The following is a 23463-nucleotide window of genomic DNA, read 5'->3' as shown; positions in this document are numbered from 1 at the left end:
ACATGACGTCAAGTTTACATACGTTTATGACGTCATTCTCGACATTATTATTGCAACAAACATCCATAAATAAGTTCTTATCAATGTAAAGTTTGGGATTCGATCCTCAAAGAAACTTTGGTGGTTTCGAGTCCGCGAGACCTGTTGACAATCTCAGCACGACATTGTGAGAGAAATATTCTTCAAATAAAAGATAGTCCGCCCACATTTCCTGTCAATCAAATGATTAATTTCATCAAAGTGTCTGACGTGTAGTTTCTTCACAATACTCCCTATTGTTACGTCATAAAGCGTGAATTATTCCCTGTCAGATGCATTTTAATAATAGTGCGACTTTAGCAGGCAGAACGCTGACCATTGATGCGTGTCACGTACGTAAATAGAGGAGATCGCCTTTGTGACGACGAAAAATCGCTTCGCTATCTCCAGAATTAAATAAAATTCCCTTGAAATGAGTTCCTTATCGTCCCAAACTTCGCGCGAATGCTTCTCCTTCAAAAACTTCTTGGCGCCGATTTCCATGTTTTATTTGCCATGACAACAAGCCACAGAGCGCCGTAGTGGGGGAGGGGTGGTCTTTTGTTTGCCCCCAATCTGGGTCTGGTCGCGCTTTCCTGTTATGAAAATTTTGAAAGAAATTTTGCTTTTTGGCAAACTCCCGAAACCGCAGTTACATCATCCTTGGTCCTTTATTCTAAATTAGTGACTTTATTGACGTCATAATGAGGTCTCAAAACGATTAGTTTGGATCGTATCCAACAACATCTTGTGATAAGCGATAAGCAAACAGGATTAAACGCGAAATGTTTCCTATTTTATAGGAAATGTCGACGTGACGATACTCTGGTTTATTTCATTAAAATCGCGGGCTACGACGATTTTTGGCGACAGTCATTGGTCGAATGAAGCTTACTCTCTCTTCCGCCAATTTAAAGTAAGTTGAATTAGGAATTCTGGAACGCCGATATGGCACGATTCCAGACTTGAACGAAGGCTGCAGCGCGCCAGCTTCGATAAGGGTTCGATGATTGATGGAATGAAATCTCATCGCTTGTTTACACAATGGCCATTATGACGACACAAGTCCTGGAAGATTGTCGTTTGACATTTTTCAAGCTTATACTAAATTTATTGATAATTAGAAAATAAACCTTCCTGAGAAACTCGCACGATGCACCCTGATGACATGGAATGATTTTAACCTCTGACCTCGACAAGCGGCGGTTTGTCGCGAGCGGTCGCCGCTTTCATCTCGCCGACTTGAAATAGCGCCAAGAATCGCGTTTTACTTTTGATTATTTTTGGCACTGAGCTCACAAAACTACGAGCGATTATATCACAATCTGATAGCGGTTTTATGTTATGCGTCATTTACGTTTATTACGTAACAAGCACGCAACAAACGCGGAAGATCGACAACGTCGTGGTCGGGCCGCATAACGACAACCAAAAATTTCAATTTTTCCTGCTGTAGAGTCAAAGCAAATGGTTTTTAAATCGACGAAACCCAATTCTAGAAATATCTTTTCCATTTTCAAGTATGTTGGGGCCGAATTACCCCATCGCGATTATTTCTCATGGGTATCACGTGATTATCACCGACCCCCTTATCGACCTCGGTTGTCGTCGACAGTTCTAAATTTGTCGCGATAAAAGATAAAATCGCGTTTCGTCGCCATCAATATAACTTCAGGTTAATAAAAGCCCAATTCCCGAATAAATGATGTCATTGTGACGTTTCTATACAAGGAGCATGGAGTTGACAGGAGCAACAGCTGACCAGCGGCGCTAAGTCTGCAAGTGACGCAAACGGTGACATCATCATTGATCATGTAGAGATCTGGAATCGAAGTCTGCATCGAAGCTAATGACAAACCTGGTCACGACGTGCTCATTCAAGCGTGTAATTGACGACGACGAAAAGGGGGATTACAGAAACACTCTCATTATGGCGTCATTATAACACTTCGAATTATGATGATACTGATAAAGTAGAAGGCTTGAGCGACTAGACTCTGTATTTTGAGCGATTTAATGACGATTTTCTAACCGGCGCTTACTCAGTTCACGTTTCGCGCAATATAGCTTGCGTCGGTTTCTTTTTATCCCATTGTTTGCAATCACGTGATCAACAGAAGCTTTATGATGTGAAAAAGACCCTTTTATTAGCTCGTGAATAAGGTCTGTGTGCCAGAGTGTGACTTCACAATGGTAACTGTGTCTAATTTCCTTGATTTCGATTTCTTTTGTGACGTAATAAGCGTGAAAGGGGCTGCACAAATGAAGACAGCGACTTTTTGTTGAAATTAATAAAACAAGTGATTTTTGAGAATCGTTTATGGCGTGGGAAAATGGCATTGTTCGATCCTTGTGGCCATTTTCGAGGACTGTGCGTAGAGGTCCAAGCACTCTAGAATTCGTCGAAGCGTGCAAGCCACAGCAGATCTTGGACCGATTGGACTTCTTCGAGTAATTCTTCCAATTTCTGAGTTTTCCTTTAAAAACTCTCCGTTTGCGAATGTAATTTTTAGCAAATGCTTCTTGTAAATTTTTCGAAAACATTCTTTATTCTAAGAACCCAGCGGCAACGTTTAAAATTTATTAATGACGTCACAACAAACAAAACAAGCGATGTGTAATTCATCCAACCGCAAGGCGGAGGTAATTCTAGAACACCTCCTCTGGTTTTTACAGGGTTTTGGCAGGAGAATGTTTGCTTACAACAGAAAGCGTCATATTTTTCTCTAGAAAACTTATGCAGTTTTTTCAATTTTGCTTCTGCGGCGCGCTCGGGTGTTGAAAATTGCGATTTAAACGGATTATGACACGCAAGGACCGATAATTTTTCAATTAACGTGAGAGGGTTTCGGCTCTGATCCAAACTATCCTGTTGTCTTCATAAAGCAAAGGCTGACCCTTCTGAAAGCGATCTTGTCTTTCAAAACAAAATTTGCGGTCCCTTAAAAGCGTCTGGTACAAACAAACAAACATTCTCGACATCTTTCGTGAAACAAGCGCTTAAGTTTTATGACGTCATATAAGCCCTTAATCAAGTTAGGCACCCCACTTGACGAATTTAGGGGCGGGGGGGGCAACGGGCCCGAAAACTGAATGATTGATAAAGAAAGCAAATCTACGGTGGGTTTTGAACTCATGAAAATTATTCGACAAATTTGCGGAATGCGCACATTTATACGCAACACATTTTTAAGGTTTTTATCTTTCAAGACTTGTGAATTTTCATCGCTGTGTGTCGCCCTACACCATCTTCATCTGTGCTGAGCGATGTTTCACAATCACGTGACTTTGCCCTGACATTCCTTATTTGGAAACACAGCAACAACAAATTATGACTTAGTAGATTTTTAATGAAGGTGACTCAGCAAAGAAAAATTGGCGTTGAAAAATGCGCTCATAAACTGAAAAAATTGCAAAAATAAAACATACAAAGAAACAAGTTTAAAAAGTTTGAAATGGCACGTCACGCCCGAAATTACAGTTCACATCGCTGTAGCGAGTTTAAATCAAAAAACTGTCAGGAAATTTCCCGGGAGTCAAACACAGAGTTCCGTATGATTGGGAGTGGAAATTGGACTGCAATTAAACAACCAAAGAACAGTAAATTCGTGGCGAAATCAATTTTTCGAATTTTAGAGAATTAGGATCGATGAAAGTCGCTTTGAACCGCGCGCCAGTCGTCAGTCAGTTATGACGTCACACCGGAAACAAGGTTTATCTTTATGACCTTACCACCCCTATCTCTGAAATTTGTCCAAGATTTAGAGTGCGTGAAAAACTTTTCATCGCTACTTATCTGCTTTATGTCGTCATAATAGGAGTTTGCAAGCAGGTGACTTGATTTGCGGGGAGGCTGAGACATTACATTGGCTTTGTGTGGCGCCGCGCGCATTTTGTCGCTCTCTGTTTCATCTCAAGGAAGGATTTGTCTGATGTCAAGTGTTATTCGAGTAATCCGCGATTTTCTTTCTCGAACTCGCCCAATTTTCGACTTGACCGCGAAGTTCGAATTTGAAGAGGGAGATATTTGTGGGAATTTTCGCCATAAAAAATCATCTATTTAGGACTAATTCTTTAGTAATTCTCGGCGCAAAGCGATTTTAAATCCCAGGGCTGGTTTGAGAGAGGATGCGCCCCCTCACCCAACCCGGGGAGGGGGGGGTGTATTGTCTATATCGCGAAGTACGACCAGTGGGGGGTCGGCGCCGACTTTTCCGCTGTTTAACGAAAACTCCGGCTGAGGTTCACCCGACCGCTTCGAAAACAAATCAAAAATCTTGCAAATCATTGTTTACGTCATAATATGAAATGTACCAAGAGTTATTATTACGTCATCATGCAACGAAATCAAAGAAAGAAATGAAGAATAAATTAAAAAGGAAATAAAAAATTTGGCCGACGAGACGACCGTCGTTACAAAGTTGAACGTTATCTTTAAGGGGAAAAGTCACTCGCCTCTATTGTGACGCCACAAGAGAATCACGACAGATGCGCTGGAAAAAGTTCTAAAGTTCTACTCCACCTGCACCCTCGCGACGTCGTCACTTCCGCCAAGGATCCGTTTTCCAGATCCAGCTTCAAATAAAAACGCGCGATCTTCCGATCAACATTGGCATTTGCACTCGGAAATGACCGGATATTGCATCTCAAGCCACAAACAATACTTCCGTTCTAGAATTCCCTGACAATACCAGCGGAGGAGTTTGATGTCCGATTGTTGGGAAAACTTGCATTTCATCCCTGCAGGGATCGAGCAGGATCGCGACGAGTCGCAATAACCTTCTTTGACGTAACGAGGCCAGAACCGGACGCCGAGATCCTTCCAGCGATATCTGACCGGACAGGCTGTCTCCTGGTAAAGCCACGACTGAAGAATCTTCTTGTTCTTCATGATCTTTTTCCACGCTTTCTTCGGCATTTTAAATCGCGTCGGCCGCTTCAGGAGTTTCCTGATCTCGCTCGGGATCTTCCCTGTTAAGGGTTTAACCATCTCCGTGTCGTGGAAGTCGGCCGGCTGCGTCGGAGACATGAAGTCGGGAAGATAATCCACTCCGAGCCGGTCTCGAAGCTCCCGCTCGTTGATATCGTGTGGCTTTGGGTCGTATTCGTCGTTAGGATCTTCAGTCAAAATTGGCAGGGGCATTTTGTTGGTCGGCATCGGGCGAAGGTGGTTGTAATGCTGGCCGAGCGCTGAAAATTTTCCCGATCCCTCAAACACGGCGATGACCAGGAGTAAGCAGACACAATTTAAACTAAACATTTCAACAATCATTGACGTCAACTTATCGCTGAAAATTAGAAATAACAATAAAATAAATAAATTGCAAACTAGACTACTTAGACCACAACAAGAACTGTCATAATATAACATTTTTACAGGACAACGTACAACTGTCACTATATTATGATGTAATAATCCACATCAAAATGCTTAATCCAACCGACAGCCATACTGCCATAAATCGTTTCGCATTCTTGTATTATTACGTAATAAAGACAATTTATTTTAACAATTGCCTTCCAATGCACAACGCACTTCTCATCTTTAAAATCATGGGAATTCTATCTTAAATTCTGCGGAGGTACAACGCGCAGTAAAACAGGCGCAAACAAACACACGATTCTTTGATGCGTTTCAAATGAAAATATTGAAATTCCATTCGTGTAAAATCCGGTTGTAAATATCTCCCGACCGCCACCCCCCAAATATATCGCGTTGTTATTTCGCGCTCGGCCGAACTTCTTTAAACTACTAAGCCTGACTGTATAAGAATCGACACAGACGCCAAACATGCACCGCTTTGATCATCTTTCTTACTTGTCTCGGCTTAAGACAATCGCTGAATGCAACTTTTATTCGGAAACTTTCCGCCTTTTATAAGCGTCCCGGTTAATTAAACTTTCGGCGTCTACACGCAGCGTTTGTTATACGTAAATATGGAACCTGGGAATGCGGCTTAGCGCGATTACTAGATAAACAACCCGGCCTGTCCGCGCTGGACAGATATTCCACAAGTGACAAATCGCGATTGGGTCTCTCTCTTTTTTATACGGACTTTTTTCTCTCCGACGACTCTCGTTTTAAATTTCACCTCACGCTATTCCTGTTTTTGACTTGCCGGACAGATATTCGATTTTTAGGAAAAATTCGAACTTATAATTAATCTATGCATCGCGTTTTTTGGCAAAACTACACGATGGCGCCCTGATTTGAACTCGAAAGAACTTTCTCTGAAGCTGAGAGAGAAAACAATCGTGATGCGAACATGACCGCGCCACGATGGCGGCGGTAGAAGGCAATTTTATCCATGTTCCCATCAAACGACACTGCGCAGCGTCCAACAGGTTTGTAAAATAAAGTTCCTTTTTACTTTGACTGAAGCGAAATCGCGGCTATTCGATCCTTTCCTCTAAGTATCGCTGATTGGAATCAAAGTTTCGCGATTTCTTTTTTCCAGACAACGAGACCACCAGCCGACCCCAGAAGTTGTCTTTAAATTCGAGCGAGATTTTTGTTTTTAATCAACGCAAAGCTGGTTCGGGTTTTGTCGAAGCTTTCCCGCGCCCTGAAGTTCTCTTGCCCCGGCAGATTGGCGCCGGCGAGACTGGGTCACTGCCGGACCGCAGCCGAGTTCGCTGCAGGAAAAGCTCCGATGCATGATGGCAGCTTTTTGATGTCGCGCTCTGCCGATCGAAAAATTCCATTGTGACGTCATAACGCGTCGCCTGGAATAAAGCTCGAAGATTAGTTTCGCAAATCGGAGACGCGCGTTGGACTCGGTCAAACTCGGGTCATGCGAAGCGAAATTATTTTTCTTTTTTCATGGTTTTTGAAAGAACTAACCGGCCAGGTTGTATCAAGTTGACCGGAAAAGCACTTTCCTCGCCGTCAGCGCGCGAAACTTGTCAGATTCGTCACTTCCGCTCTGCACCCGCCTTATTTTTACAGTTTACTTTTGTAGATTTTCATCCGGTGAAATTTGAGGGTCATCGCCGATATATCGCTGTTTTTCGTCGCGTTCTTTCCTCCCCGCGACTTTGTTTACAAAATCATCGATTTTTCTGGAAATATCTCCCTCTCTTTTCGACGTGAAAGTTGGTTGTTGAGTTTTTATCATTGCGGAGTTTTCTATTGTTTGTTGACAATTTTCCGATTATTTGGTAACAATTGCCCTGAAAACGGCCCCTGCCATTATACAGCTCTCATTGTTTTGTCATATTACGTGACCAATCTGACAACTATTGCCTCATAATTGTCCATCGCGACGCGGATATTTTTGTGACTTCTCATAACCCGTGGAAAGCGCGAAGTTTGCAGACTGTCATCGCGATCTGACGACCCAAGACCTCACAGGTTGGGGACGCGCAGCATATGTTGCGTCACATGGACCTGCTAATAGGACACGTGCAGACTATTTTTATGGCAACCTGCCCTTATTAAAGGAAGCATTGTTACGTCATAAGAAGGAGATGTGGAGATGGTATCGCGTGATGGATTGTCAGATTATTGGGAGAATAGAGATCGATAAAGATCAGAATGAGAATCGTTGACATTCGAATTAGAGTTTATTTTATTGGTGAAATGTTCGTCCATGACAATCATACTGCCCCGCGACTACGTCTCACAGGCAGCTGGCTTCAGACGCGATTTTCAATTCAGCCATTTTATTTTTCGTCATTTGCGCGGTGGGGACGAAAAACGGTCCTAGCTGCTATTTGCGCAAACGCAAAAGTTGAAAACGTGCATACAGCTATTTGTGGCGACGTTGATGATGACAACTAGCATTGCTTCCAAATTCAACTCCTCGATCTCATTACGTAAACTCATCTACGATACTACTCATTACGATCTCATCTCATCTGGTCTTTGTTTTGCTTCATTATAGGTGAGATTTTCCAGGAACGCAGGCGCTGACCAAACACCGCATGCAGCCTACATCTACACAACGTTGTATGTGAATTACAAATATTAAGCATCAGGCCTAATCCGTGTGCTTTTAGATGATTGTGTGCTTCATAGTTTAATGTGAACAGACACGAAGCTTTCTGGGCACTTTCAGGAAAATATTCGACAAAACTTCGAATTTCAATTGAGCGTTAAAAGTGCGAATATCTGTGGGAAAATCTCTGTCGGTTTTTCAAATCGTTCCCATACCGAATATTAACTAACCGGTCGTTACGGATCGATGAATTTATTGCTGCACGCGGATGCTACATCGTCGCGACAATGAAAATCGGCACATCTACAAATTGTCGCGTAATTCGAAGCCGTATTCGCCCTAAGTTACCGCCGATGTAATACATCTCAAAAGCTTTCGAGTGATGGTTCAAGAATCGTCGTTATAACATTTCAATTGTGACCCCTTTTCCCTCTCAAAGATTTCTTTTCATTCGAGATCTTCGTAGCCCGTGCGTGGGAAAAATGTTCAACAGATTCAAATTTTTCAGAAAATGTCTCCAATTTCTGAGACGTTCCGAATTAAAAATTCGACACAGTCGTTTTGTTAAGAATATTCCTGCCTCGAAATTTACATTTATTTTTGTGCATTCTGGAACTCTGGAAAGGTTTCGTAAACTTAAAAAAAAACGCTCCTTATACCCTGGAATTTACATGTCATTTGCGGTAGTCGAGGAAAAACTTAAATTCAAATGTTTCAACATGACACAAGACATTCCAAGCACTTACGAGCGGCGTTTCCCTGTGATTAAAACGCGGTTCAATTCCGAAATCTTTGTTGCATTGCAAACGATTGTCCCCAAAGCATTGTCTGCTTAAATGCTGTCACGCTGTTTATCTTGACTCTCACAACTCACAAGTCTGGCCCTTTGTTTGCATGTAAAAGTATCCTTCATCATAACAATCACATTGTTGACGCAACAAGGGTGCCATTCTGAACTCATAATTAAACAAGAATGGGATTTTTATTTAAATCTTGTTGCAATAGTTTATTGCCAAAATACAGAAGTTTCGAGAATTGCCTTTAAAAGAGATGCGTTGGTTGCATGTATGATGGCTATAAATGTGACCCAAATTTAGAGTGTTATAATAAACCAGTGGATTTCACCCAACCTGGAACGAATCACGTGATTCTTCACAGATGGACTGAAAGCGGTGTCAGATTTGACCTGTGACGTCATCGACGTAAAACGTGTTATTTTACGTGAGGCTTTGCGTGGGTTTGCGTACGTGCGACCGGTTTTGTTGAAAATGTTGGACGTTTAAAACGAAAAAGATTGGAAACCTTAAAACACCCGCGTGGTGCGCATAAAGCAACTGCCCACGCAATACTTAACGAAATCGTTTTTTCTTAAAAGATTTGACCTTCCCAAAATAGCCCCGCCCAGTCGAGTGGCGCCATATGTTTTAAAACGATGGAATAAAAGTGTTTGTAAACATTTTTTGTGGTTTAGTTTAAGAAAGAGGAAATAAGTTTTTTTGTACAACAAAAAATCTCCGTTTTGATTGGCTCTGTCTCACATTCCACATAGCGCTTGAAATGTTTCAAATATTTTTGTGGCGCTCTTGGACGGTTCTATAACTGACAGAAAGTTTTCAAAATCTCATTAGTTTTTTGCTGAAGTCAACACGCTGTTGTATGAGGCGACCATGAGCGCTGGTTGTTTTGAGTTATTGAAAAAGTTGTAATGTTTCCATGAACCATTATCAAAGCGCCTCGTCTTCAAAATTTGATCCCGGGGTTTTGACGTTGATCCCTCCGCTCATCCAGACTAAATCTTTCCTCATCGGATTTTTCTTCGTAATTTGTTAAGTTGCCACGTCAACAAAGGCATTATTAGCAGGTCCTCAGCATGCAAGAATGCGATCCTGGCGCCACAACTTGGCTGGCTCGTAAAAATATTGCGAGGAAATCGCCTACTCGCTTGCTCGCTTGTGACATTTTCGTATCATCAGAAACAACATTGTTACGTCATATCATGTAACAGTGGAAGATTGGCAGCAGAGTAATTCTAGGACAGGTTGACGTAGAAGAATGTATAACATCGTGTAAAGGGGCGGCGCTGTATCGTGTCAGCTTGACCCGCAGTTCATTCGCATATCTTCGACGATTTCTTTCAAGTCCAAAGAAAAAAATCACCTGATCTCTATTCTCAGTGAACGTTCTATGTGGTGGGTGGTTGGATGGCCCAAGTTTCGACGAAGGTGGAGCAGTTGTAAATATCATCTTCTCGATGATGTGATTTCTATGTTGGATAAACCTTCATTGCCCCGCCCCTCCGACGCTCTGTGTTTTTTCAACCAACTCCGCCGTTGTTTTCGACGTCACTATACACGATATCGCGATTGTTTCCACCTTGTTCTCGAATTCTTTCCCCATCCGCTCCAAGCCATAATCTTCCTGTGAAAGGCGCGCCAATCGTATTCGCACTTTATTACGAAACAATGGGATCTTTACTTACAGCATCACGTGATACGCAGAGCTGTCTTTTCTGACGTGACGTCAACAAAACGTTGCATTATGACGTGTAAGCCTGAAATATGTTTCATAGTTTTCGATGGATGCCAATTCTATCGCGTTCATTGGCGATTTCACGATTTGTTCACTCCAGCTTTCAAGTGACATTCGAGAATCGTAAAGCCACGTGACGTCAACGCGGCTGTCATTGGTCGATATAGATGGATGACCTGTCCACGTGATGACCATTGGATGCGCGTCTTATATAAACTCCCGCGATATTTGGAGTGGAATAAAAGTGGGCGATTTACCTTTAAGAAGTCTAGATTAATTTCGATTGGTCCGATTGATCACAAGTCGAGTTGTTATTAAGACGTCATAAATAAGTAAAGTGACGTGAAGGGTCCTCATTGGCTCCGTGATATTTATTCGCTTTCATGTGAGGGGATTCAAAAACTGAAACCGTAATTTCTCACACATAGGTTTCTTTGGGCATAAAGTTCACGTTTTCGGATTAAAACCGAAATGCTGCAGGGTGGAGTATTACGTTTGAAATGCAATAATCCTCTCGCGTATGTGACGCATGCTGATTCTGGAGAGACGAAAAAACCTTCATACAGTTATCGTCGCCACAAAAATTTTAGTTAAAGTAACTTTCCTCATCGTCTTCCCGTGATGAGAGATCAGGAACGCGATTTCCTTGCTTTGAATCATTTTTACATAAAAGGCTTCAAGTTTCGCCACAAATGACGTCACTACTGCGTAAGTTGTGTGAAGATTTCACTCCGATGAAGTCAAGAGCTTAAACACCGCATTGAAAACTGTATTCTTCAAGATGAGGAAAGTTTTACTGCTATATTATTGTTGTTGTAACGATATATTTCGACTCCCTGATGCGGTTATGAGAGATGAAACACTTCCTGAAATGGCCACTGCGGAGCGAATTAGACTTCATCATCGTTGACCGCAAATTTCTTTGTTTTTCGTATAAAGCTTCTAACGACGAGGCGGCTTTTTTAAAGGTCGGGATTTTTTGTGAAAATTTCAATTAGATGACACCGTAGCTGTGAAATTCCTGCGAACCTGTCAGATTTTTTCCGACCTCCAAGTCCCAGGACTCACGACTTTTCCGTCGCAGAGTTGAAGAGTTTGAGATTCGGATGATTCCGCCATCACCTCTCGTCGGGGGGTCGGCGCCGAATCAATTATCGACTCTCTGCGGACACTTTCGCTTGATCAAGCCCGGGTCAAATCAATAGTTGCCCGTAGCAACGCCGCAAAATTCACGTCACAGTACCTGGCGAGAAATTCGCTAATTTTATTTCATGAATTCGATTTGTCGGCAAATTCGATGACACGCAAGTATGTGAGGCTCCAAACGTCGTTTCAAACAAAGTTTTATTCGATTTGAATCGATGTGCACGCCGCCATTTTCTGCCCTAATTTGTCAAAACATTAATGACAAAATAATTAATGGATGAGAGACTCCTAAAACTCGCGTCAACACGTCATCAAATTGACCAATCACCAGTTTAAGTTGTGTTGGCGAAAACGAACAAAAAATGCAATGGACAAAGCGGCTGTGTTCCTGTATTTTTGGCACAAGATATTATACTCGGTTTGAGCAGCAACCACAGGCACTGCGGCTGTTATGAATAAACACGAAGAAGTGGCAACCACAAACCCAACATGAAAGACTTACAAAGCAAACCTGTAAGATTATGTAAGACCTGTTGCCGTGAAAATAGCATTGCGCATTAGCTCATTATAGACATCTTGTGGCAATGAAATTTGAAAGATCGTTTATGTCGAAAACTTACTTTAAAACTTGAACTTCCTAATCATTAACCTAACTTGGATTTTGAGTTTTTCTTTAATTCTCTGTTTTTAAAACATGTTGAATGGACATTAGCATAAAACAACGTCAAACATACGTTAGTGGCTTCGAATGTGCGGGCATTAGGAAAAAACTTTGAATTTATGGTTACATGTTCCGTAAAATTCGAATTAATCAGCTTAAAATGAAACCAAGCCTTAACTTCCATTCCACCTGTGGTCAATGGTCTGCGTGTAATGAAGATATAATGATGTACTTTTAAAGTCAAACTATCACTTCAAAAAATGCAAATCCTTTGACGAAAGAATGTCGGGCCTCAGGCATTATTCGAGACGCACCTGCGCACTCGTTCCAAACCATTGATCCATCGATTAGGTTACTTATTCAGCCATACAAGCTTTAGGGCTGATACACGTCGCTGAATTAGAGGATATCTTACTCATTATTAATCTATGTACAAGAGGGCCGGCGAAATGTGAAAGGGGCCTACATTCTCACCACTCTAGCATGACTAATAAACCTTTCAACGTTGTTGCGGCAAAGCCAGCGTGATGGGGAGTTTGTAGCGGCCGCGCACCGCCAAATACATCTTACCGATAACACATTTTGTAAAACAGCAGGAGAGTCTGATAGATTGCTTTTACGCACATGGAATGACGCAGTTCAACCGGTAAAGAGCATCGGGTTCATACTAAAGCAACGTGGGGTCGATTCCTGGCGGTGGTGCCAGTGACAGAATGCCGTCAGTCAATTCGAAAAAAACACACAGAAAAAAGTTGGTGGCCTACATTGAAAAGAACCTATCGAGTTTAAATCGTGCTTAGACGACTCCCTCAACCCCTTTCCCCTTACCCAATAGTTAATGATGTCACTGCCACACGATGATGTGACCACTTCGTTTTGCCTGTCACTGTCTCATGGAGTTGATCAAGTGCCATGATGTTACTTACTGTGATTAGCCAGCTTCGATGTGTAAAGCGCTGCTGCTTTCCATACTCGGACCTGCCAAGAAACAAATGACTCCTTGTGCATAAATTGAATTCGGCCAATATGTTTACGAATTACTTAGAACCAGGTTGGCGACAAGGTAGCCATAACTTCATCAAATTTGCGTCAGATTATTTTCACAAAAGTTATTAATTCGAGTTACCTCTAGGTATAGCAAGTCTAATGAAACCGAGTCATTATCCATATCAATACGGATCAAGTCAAGTCTGCTGCAAGCGCCGAACTCGCACAAATGCAGCCCACGTTCGATATCTAGCGTTGATACGGTCGCGATGCTTTTGCCCAGGGCATGAACTAAGCTTGCTCCAGTTCAGATGAATAGCTCCAAATTCTAACAAAACGATATTCAAATCGAATAAAATACCAACAAAACAATGCGTGTGTGTCAATCGAAATTTGTCCAAAGAGAAAGATTCTGATGCCATTTCCTGTTTGTATAGGCTGGTTCTGAATTAAATGCTGTCCGGGTCCGGTAACAAAAACAAAAATTTCAAGTCGAACCATCTAATAAAGGTAATTTTGGTGAAACCTTCTAGATTTTTTAAGTGAAGTGCTTTCGTCGCATTGAAAACAGTTTGTGGCAACGTTAACTGATGAAAGAACAACTGAAAGTTCCGACTCCTCGAGAAGGCTGACTGTCCTTCCCAGAAAGCACACAGAACTCACACCAACCGCCAACTAAATGTATAACTTCAACGTTCGGCAGATCAGAAACTATAAATCTACCTTCTATGTAACATGTAAACTAAATGATGAAAATGAACGCAATTATGAAGGTCAGGACACAGGAAGATACGGAAGGTTACACAGAAGTAGACATTAAAAGCAGATGTCCAATTACATCTTTTAAAAAACAAATAAATTTAGGTGTGGCACTGACCGCCACAAGTTAAAATTAAGTTCATAGATGTGATAAATATATCAATTAATGTAATATAAAATTGTGTACTGCATAGAATTCTCATCTATGGAATCAGTGAAGCATAACACTGCGTGACGTAATCGATTGTTCCCTTGTCCGTGCATTTTGTTTTACTCAGTCTCTTTTTCAGTCGTACGTTCAACGCCGCAACATGTCTTTGTGCTGTTGCTGTCACAATGTTCTATCTTGATGTATTCGTTCAAAGAAGCTTCAAATATAATCAGATTATACAGTTATCATTCCTGTGTCATTATTGCTGAAGTCTATCAAAGTTCACTGTTGAGATATACACAAGGAAACAGACTTTGTAGTGTAAGTGGGTAAACCTTTCAGGCAAAGGTACCAATATACCACTTTTCATTACAATAGACAAGTGAATACTTTGAAAATTTGGCAAAAAACAAGCGACATGTCCATTTCAGCAAAACGACATCGACCCAAAACTTTTTGCAGCTAAGAACCATTTCAACCAGCTGCGCTATCTGGGTGTTTTAGTTTGTGCCTTGCCTACTGCTGCTGATTATTTAAGTTCTAGCGTATCCTAAAATTTATTCCGACAACTGTAAAACGTTTTAGTTAAGTGAATCAGTTTATTATGTAAATAGTAATGTTATCAATATCATAAACTATATGGAAAGCACAGATATGCTTTGGAATGTAGCTTACTACCGTTTTTGTTTTTCGCTATCCCGACTAAAATTTAAAAATAATACGGTAATCTTGAAAGTATTGTTTACCCTAAAAGGCTGCGTAGGTTTTATTAAAACTTTAAGTTTTAAGTAGGTTAATCTTATTTTGTTTTAGCTGTTTATCACACAAAATATAATGGAATCATTAGATGAAATTACGTCATAATAAAGTTGTTTACCGGCACTAGAGGCGCTCTATCACGGCTTGTTTTCATTTGCAAGGTCAGAAAACAACGTGGCGAGAGTAGTTGAGAACGATGACAACAAGCCCTGTTGACATCGGCGCTAAAGCCAATATGGGAATTAAGTCAGAGTCAGTATTAAGCGAAATAAACCCTGAAGACACTGCCAATGGCGGTGAGAAAGTTTTAGCAAAGTTAAGTGGTTCTGATTTTGAGTACCGGATCACGAAAGACAAGGTAGTAATCGGCCGAAACAGCTCACACGGGAAAGTTGACGTGAACATTGGAACTTCTTCCTATGTATCACGAAGACATTTACAAATCACCTTCGAACGTGGAAGATTCTTTCTAGGCTGCCTCGGAAAGAATGGAGTTTTTGTCGATGGACAATTTCAAAGGCTGGGTGCCAATCTTCTGCCTTTAGATAAAGCGTGAGTTGTGTTTGTTGATATAGCGGGCGCAACGCCGCCGCTCGAGCGTGAGACAAAGCTCTCGTGCTATTGGCTGTAGAGCGATCACGTGGCTCGCACGTAAACAAACGCTAGCTAATGGAGCCTCGTGTTTACTCGTTGCGACAGCAGCGATTGCGAAATATCTGTTTGTTTCTTTTTATTTTACTATGCTCTTTGTGCACGTGTGTATTACGATTTGACGTTATATATTACACCAAAACAAAACACAACATGCATTCTTATTGTTTACAAGTTAAATTTGTCCGGTGTTTTATAGAAACACGACGTGAAACAGTATAAAGAACAAGTTATGTAATAAAAGTACTAGGCCGTTTCATTCTCTAATCAAATATTTTGTCACTTGGGTGTCTGGGGTTTACTTAGCTTTTCCAAAACAAATCATCCCATGACGTTATTGCTTACGCTGTTAGCATAAAACCAATGTTGTTTCGATGTTAATTAAATGATTTGCAAAATACGATAGCATCCATTTATAGTTATTTGTTCTAGCTCCACAAAAACCGCTCATTTTGAGATTGTTACGAACCATTTCCACATTTGTCTTTAATATGTTATAAATTGTTTTCAACAAGTTATTTATCCTACTTTTATTGCAGTTGTGTGATTCGGTTTCCAAGCACAGACATCAGACTTCATTTTACTCCGCTGCCAGAAGAAACGAAACAGATAAATGGAAACACAAACCAGAAAATTACTGTCCCGGTATATCTGCAACAAATGCATGTTTGTTTGCATCCATGCATTTGCTTTTACTAGATATGTAATATTTGCATAAAACTTTAATCTACATTTGTGGAGCAAATGATTGTATTTTTGGCTTAAAGATGAAACATATATTGTTCACAAGAGTATGATAATATTGCTGTAGGTGTTATATCGTTGTACTTCAAAGAAAGAAGTCTATGAAGTCAGCATTTTGGTTGAACTTGTTTTGCAGGGTCACATGACACCTGTTATTGTTTCACATCCCGACTTGAAACCAGCGGAATCAAATTTACAAGCTCCTTTAAAACCAACAAAATCATTGTCTCCAGCATACCAGCTGGAACCTAGCGTTAGAGGAGATAATCCGGAATTAACGTCATCACCGTCGCTGAAGTATGTGATACCCAGGGAACCTAGAGGATTCCTAAGTGCGCCGCCGTCTCCTACAGGCACCATCAGGTGAGGTTTTCTCGCATTCCACAATCGCAGTGTAATGTTTCCACTATTGTAACTGTTGTTTATTTACAGTGCCGTGAATTCCTGTCCGGCTAGCCCGAGAAGTGGTGTCACCCCTTTCGTTCACAACGTCACAGAAAATCTTAGCGCAGCTGCTTCAGCAATCGCCGCTGCTGTAAGTTGACCTACTCGTTAATTTGTGTGTGATTGAATTGACCTGATCTTCTAATTTGTGTGACTGGTGAGGAATAGCTGTACTAACATTGTTCATATTGTGATTTTCCTGTTGCTTAAGGGAAAAATTAACATTTAGTTTCTCCTATGTTTTATTGTAGTCATAATTTTATATCCGGATAATTTGTTGTTTTGCTCGAAAAATTTACATCATTGTCATCCGGATCGCATATAGATATGTAATTCTTTAGTTTATAAAGTGTTACTAAGGTATTCATTTTTAGTACTTGTAGTGTGTGCGATTTTGTAAACCCCGTGCTTATGAAGGTTGGGGAGGAACACAACGAAAAGGGTTCGAATACGGAAGGGATCGATTCCAAACCGCCATATTCTTACGCACAACTTATTATACAGGTTTGTTGTTGTTTTTTAACCGTAACTTTTGATTTTGCTCAGTTTTTATGATAAAACAGAAAAGGCAAAATATTTGACCCTAATGTTAATATTTATATTTTGTCGACACAAGGTACTTTTTGCTGTAAGATCTGATTTTGTGATAATTTTGGTTTGTTTCCCCACACAGGCTATTTCATCTGCACCTCACCGTCAGCTCACATTAAGTGGCATCTACGCACACATCACAAAAAATTATCCTTACTACAGGAATGCCGATAAGGGCTGGCAGGTAGTTGGCCGTAAACTTTTGATTTATTTTGAAATTTATGCCGTATTACAACTGGAAACATTTTCTTTTGAGTAAATTTATTTTAAGATTTTTGGATTGAGTCGTTGTTTTATTTTGTAACAATGAAAATATTTACAACTGATGAAAATATTTTCCAGAATTCGATTCGTCATAATCTCTCGTTGAATCGATATTTTGTGAAAGTCCCTCGCTCCCAAGAGGAGTCCGGGAAGGGATCATTTTGGCGTGTTGATCCCGCTTCCGAGAGAAAGTTAGTGGAACAAGCTTGGAGAAAGAGACGGCAACGTGCTGTGCCGTGTTTCTGTGCCGCACCATTTACGACAACCGTCTCAACTATAACACGGTGCTACAACTTTCCTTTGACTTTTTGTTATTTTGAAAGATCATTGCTGCATTCATGATTGATGTTGTACGGCTCTGACAACAATGTGAAAAGTTTTTGCTGATAATTTTTTTACAACGTAATAATGGACCCTCTCCAACCTTGTTACCACGCATTAACTTTTAGAGGTCGTGAGAGTAAATGTTTGTGTCATTGTAGATCAGCTCCAGTCTCGCCGGAACACTCAAACCCGATTTCACCCATCACCATGCCCCACACGGTCCCACTAAACTCCTCAAAAGAGGAACATGCCCATCTGCTCTCAAACTTCAGCAATGACTCAAAACATAACCTACTCCAACTCTCGTCGAGGTAATTTGATACTTTCATCAGTTTCAAGTTTTTCTCGACTAAGTGCCATCGACGCCAGCTCCACACTTGTGTTTAATTTTTTACCCAGATACCCCCAATCTGCACCTGGGTCTCCTTCCAGGATCGCCATGACGACAGTTGTTGATAGCAAGGTCATTGCAGGTCTACAGCAGCACCAGGTGGCGATAGGGAGTCCAGCTGGAAATGTACCAATCGTAGCGGACCCGACCAAGATGGTGTGGCCGATGGAAGCCATCAATCAGCAGCAACCAGGTTCGTACCAAGGTTGAAATCGGGTCGACTCGATTCAAGTCATGGGAAAAAGTGACTCGAGTCATCGCAACTTTGCTTATTTCCTCGTTCAAATTGTGAAGGGTTTAAGGCAGTTGAATTGGGTGGTGAAAAAGACCATTGCATTTTAATCAGTTGCTGCTTGATCAGATGTTTATCATTGTCGAGTCCAATCCATGCAACCATTGCCTTAACCTTGTTACAATGTTAAACATTTTGCTAAATCTTCTGTGTACAGAAATAAGCAAAGTCAGACAAATGCTACTTTGGTGTTTGTGATCTTTATCGATCTGTTGTTTTTTCAGGATCTCAGTCTTATGTTCCAGCTAATGCAGACAACGGTGCAAAGCCCAGCCTTGAGCATAACATCACAACTTCTATTACTACCTACACTCCCGGTGAGCTACTTTTACAATAACAATTACATTTTGTGGTCGATGACACATTTTCTAGTGCTGCTCGTATGTTTATAACAAAGCTTGCCTCAGGCATGAATCGTTTAAAGTTTAAATTGTTTAGCAAGTATGCGCAATAGGAAAATTTTCACTTAAATTTTATGCAAAACTCTACACAGCTTTCTTGCTGTGTGATAACTTGGCAGATTTTTGATTAATGTGAAATGATTTAAATTAGTGACTCTCAAGGATGCTTAAACATTGCATCTGTGCTACTAGAATATTTTGGAAGCTAAAATTAAACCTGATATTTAAAAAAATGCTGATTCCTTGGCAAGGAACAAAACTTTAATGGAAATAAATCACGAATCACGAAGCAGTAGATGAACCTTCTGGGTAAATTTGTGTGTAATTCTTTCAGCTTACATGATGACGCAGTAATTAGTAACCAAGAACTGTTTATTGGTGTGGGCTTCATAATACTCTAGGCTCTGACATTAGGAGAGCTTGGAAACTATTGGTTTAAATGCTTGTAATATCTGATGTCTTTTTGGTCCATATTTTTTAGTTGAGTTTGATGGCATACAGCAGTGGTTCCCAACCCAGGGGTCTGGAAGTTTTACCTTAATTCCTCATAAATAGCCTTTTAAGTGACAATTTTGAAGTAGGGGGTTCTCAAGAAAGGAATTATTGCAGCTTAGGTCCACAAGTATGAAAGGTTGGGAACCACAGATATACAATTGTAAAAGGACTTGAGCCCATGTTGACGTGCTATAAAAGCGACGATACAAATACCAACTGCTAACTAAGTATTTGTTTGTCACTGATAATGAGTTTATGGATATTTAGGGATGAACTGATACGAATCAAAACCTGAATTGATTCAGGCAAACTAAATTACCTATAAATTTATGGACTTCATCAAGAAATGATGATCTAGCTGCGCTAAAGTAAGGTTAATATTCCATACAATGAAGGTTATTTGTCTATCCATTGTACTTCCGCAATCGTCATTCAGACTTTATTTTTATAAAGCAAAATAGTTTATTTAGCAATTGGCTCATATTACAAGCGAGATTTGGCAACTTTTGGGCTAAAACGTTTGGTGCTGATACAAACAGATTCGGGATACATCACATCTTTAGAAATATTTAATTGGCTTTTAAAATTTTCCAATAGCTTGCTTTTAAATTTGATATTGTGCTGGAAGTAAACTTTAAAGTTCTGTCAGAAATCTTCCTTGTGAGTAGAATTAACTCACTTGACTTGTTTCAGCGAACCCAGACAGTGCCAAAGTTTCATTCATAATGCAACCGCCAAATGCCGGAACCGGTGCAACGATCGCTTTCACACCACAGCAGCATCAACAACTGCTACAACAGCAACAGAACTTTGTAATGACTGGCGGACAAAATGTGCATTGTATCCCACAGGGGATTCCCATAAATATTGGGACTCTTGTCCCGACATCTGCTGTCAGCTCTGCAATGCCATTCGTTGTTCCAGGTAGGAAAATATTTTCAAATTTTTCACGATAAAACATGATCTTTCACCATTAACTTTTTATCCTGAGGTTGGCACTCAGTGTGTACAATTCTTTGGTAGTCGAAAAATGTTAGCACAATTATTTATTCTGTATGAGCATTTGCTTTTTTATTCTGTTCAAGCATCAGTGTTCCATGATGAACTTGTTATTTACTGTTAAGTGCTAACCTTCAACTACAACTTGTGTTTTGTTGTTTTTTTTGCAGCGAGTCAGCAATACGTTGTAAAAAGAGTCAACGAAACTCCTATAGGCGAGTCACCCCACTCTATGAAAAGGGCAAAAATCGAAGGCAAGTAGGCTTGTGATGAAACAACCAAGTTTGTTCCCTGCTATGATTACTTCCAAATGATCGGAAGTCTGTTAGAGCAATTCTTATTCAACTCAACCTTTTAAAATTTATTTTTTGTAACAGAAACCACAGATAAACCAAATGAGCCGCCCATTGTCAACAAAGTGGAGTGACCTTAACAATGGAGGGGAGTTAAATTGCCGTATCATGATGACAAAGGAAAATGTTGGATGTGTTAATTGTTGAGTGGAACCTGAGTCACAGTGACACTGCATGCGATCTTGAAACGCAGCCTGCCCGTCTCGTGCAGTGCGGCGTATTAAGTTCCTGGTGTACATAGATAATATCGAGCAACATAGTTGACGTGTAATGCCGTGATGCAAATTTTTTCAGCGCGTTGCCAAACCACATCAAGGCTGTGTTTGTGTAAGTTTTGTTCTCGAACAGTAATCCATTTTGCAGCGGACTTTCTTAATTTTGTGTTGAGTTTTTTTCCTGCCTGCGCCCGTGCTGTGAAAAGTTGTTTTGTGTTTCGTGATCTGTTACATCAGGGGAATTCCCTGCCCGGCAACAACCATCTTAAGCCACACTTCCTCACCTGACATACCTCTAGTTATTATATTCATATATTTGTGAAAAAATTACCGGATGATTGGAATTAATCAATCATTTCATTTTTGATTATGGATTAAAATCGTTTTGAAATCCCAATTAACCAACTTTTGAGAAAATTAATTCAAGAAACCTTTCCAATGATTGTAAGGATTCGTATTGGTGCAATGTTGTGAGTGTTCCAGTGTAAAAGTTCCATGGCATCTCAGCTGGAAAACCTGTCTTCAGCAAATGTACCAGTGCTTTATGCTGGTTTAAAACTCTTTTAGGCCCTGTTTGTTGATGTTGTTAATTTGGCCGTTATTCACCACTCTATACCATTTTCATCCGAAGAGTTTTGCATGCTTATTTGTAACTCCGCAATGAAACATTTTGCATCAATTGTTACGCAATATCCTAACCTTGTTATATATACGTATATGTGATGCCAATAGCTAATAATACTGGCTTCTCATGGTGCTTCAGAACATAATTTCGGTATCTTAGAATAAGCAAATTGTTTCACCGATGTGGTTTTGAGGATATTTTTATGTTTGTCACGGGAAATTCATTGGACATTTTTATTGCATATCGCATTTTGTGGAGTACATTTGCCAGTTTAAATATTTGTGTTGGTATGTTATCGTTTTCCTGGTGGTTAGAGCTGCAAAATCTAAGGCAGCTTGTTCTAATGCTGTCAGAATAGTTTCTTCTCAATGGTCAGTGACAGGAGAGCCCAGTCGCTACAGCAGCCTGATGGAAAGCAGTGGACGCAACTGAATGACTTATGTCTCACGCTGATTTGTCGAACCCAAATGAACTTCTAGCTAGCCATGTCGCTGCCATACTTTAGAAGGGTCTATATTTTTGACCGGTGTACAACGGGGTTGGCACCATACTTTTTGCTCCCCATAGTCAATGGCGAAAAATAAACAATACACTTGACCAAGTTTTTTCACCTTACAGTTCCAACTGCGTTATTATATTGTATTTGACGTTTGAGTAGCTTGTTTCAACAAGTGTGTACCGGCAGTTAGCAACATTTCACTGCGTGGTCTCATCCTAACGGCGTAAGATAATGAGAAGCAAACTTCATCAGCAATCTGCAGTATTTGCATACATGCAGGTATAAACATTTGCATTAATCGTTCATGAATATTTTCTTTTGTTGCAGCTACGGCAAAAGGTAGAACTAAGCAATCTTGTACGGGCAGAAACTGTAGGCTACATACATTATACCAGTGTTTCTCAACCCCGAGTCCGCGGACTCATTTGAGTCCGCAAGCCCATTAATTTACCGTATATAATTAGGCATAGGTCGTAATTTTCTCAACAAGTAGGGGTCGCAAGAGATACCTTAGTGTGTTGGAAAATTTTGGTAATTGCAACATCCATTGTTGGTAATTTAAAATAGTCTGATAAAGAGCCTTGCTTATTTCTATTGTTACGCTGGTGGCAAATCCAATTCCTTAATTCTTCTGTTCTCTTCTCCTTCTTCCAACTCCTGGCGCGCGAATCAGCTCCTTTTTTCTCTTTTTTAAAAGGTATTCCCATGTGTCAGAGCTTTTTTTGTTTCTTTCCTTCTCTCGCAATGCGATTTCGCCTAAACAAGTTACACCTGGTTATGCTCACAAATGTCTGTGCATAGGAAGCCAGATTAGGCATTATTAGTGGCGAAAAGTTAAAATATTTAACAACTTAATTTAATATCTGGTCATGGCAAAACGAAAGCAGGTGTTTGCATATAATGATGATTACTTGACGCTTCGATTTACTTCGGTCGAGGTAAATGGTGAAGTTAGGCCACAGTGTGTGTTGTGCTTAAAAGTCTTAGCGCATAGCTCTTTGAAGGAAGCCAAACTTCGTCGACACCTGGAAGCAAACCATGAAAAATTCGTAAACAAACCTCTTGTTGTGTTTAAAGAAAAAGAATATCAGGTAAAGAGAAGTCGCATTGATCACCCAACCGCTTGGGGAGGAGTTTACCCTCACAGCAAAGCAGTGCGTGCTTCTTTCTCTGCTGCTTGGAGAATTGCTCGAGAAAAAGCACCTCATACAGTGGGAGAGAACTT

At 40.5% G+C, this 23463-nt stretch overlaps 2 protein-coding genes across 2 annotated transcripts; one reads left to right on the top strand and one right to left on the bottom strand.

The window, feature by feature from the left end:
- Positions 1–3347: 3347 nt before the first annotated feature.
- LOC143465986 (noggin-2-like) lies at positions 3348–5326 on the bottom strand. Its single transcript, XM_076964550.1, has one exon. The coding sequence runs from the start codon at positions 5288–5290 to the stop codon at positions 4622–4624; it is 669 nt and encodes a 222-aa protein (XP_076820665.1). The 5' UTR covers positions 5291–5326; the 3' UTR covers positions 3348–4621.
- A 9786-nt stretch (positions 5327–15112) lies between these two features.
- Positions 15113–22015, top strand: LOC143464752 (forkhead box protein K1-like). Its single transcript, XM_076962711.1, has 13 exons — positions 15113–15502; positions 16141–16246; positions 16482–16708; positions 16778–16880; positions 17207–17293; positions 17463–17564; positions 17723–17928; positions 18127–18279; positions 18368–18552; positions 18876–18968; positions 20241–20471; positions 20717–20800; positions 20924–22015. The coding sequence occupies exons 1-13, from the start codon at positions 15147–15149 to the stop codon at positions 20971–20973; spliced, it is 1983 nt and encodes a 660-aa protein (XP_076818826.1). The 5' UTR covers positions 15113–15146; the 3' UTR covers positions 20974–22015.
- Positions 22016–23463: the final 1448 nt, after the last annotated feature.

The sequence above is a fragment of the Clavelina lepadiformis genome, chromosome 7 (assembly GCF_947623445.1).
Source record: "Clavelina lepadiformis chromosome 7, kaClaLepa1.1, whole genome shotgun sequence".
Taxonomy (NCBI): Eukaryota; Metazoa; Chordata; class Ascidiacea; order Aplousobranchia; family Clavelinidae; genus Clavelina; species Clavelina lepadiformis.
Note: the sequence above shows the minus strand (reverse complement) of the source record. Positions and strands in the feature narration are given on the sequence as shown.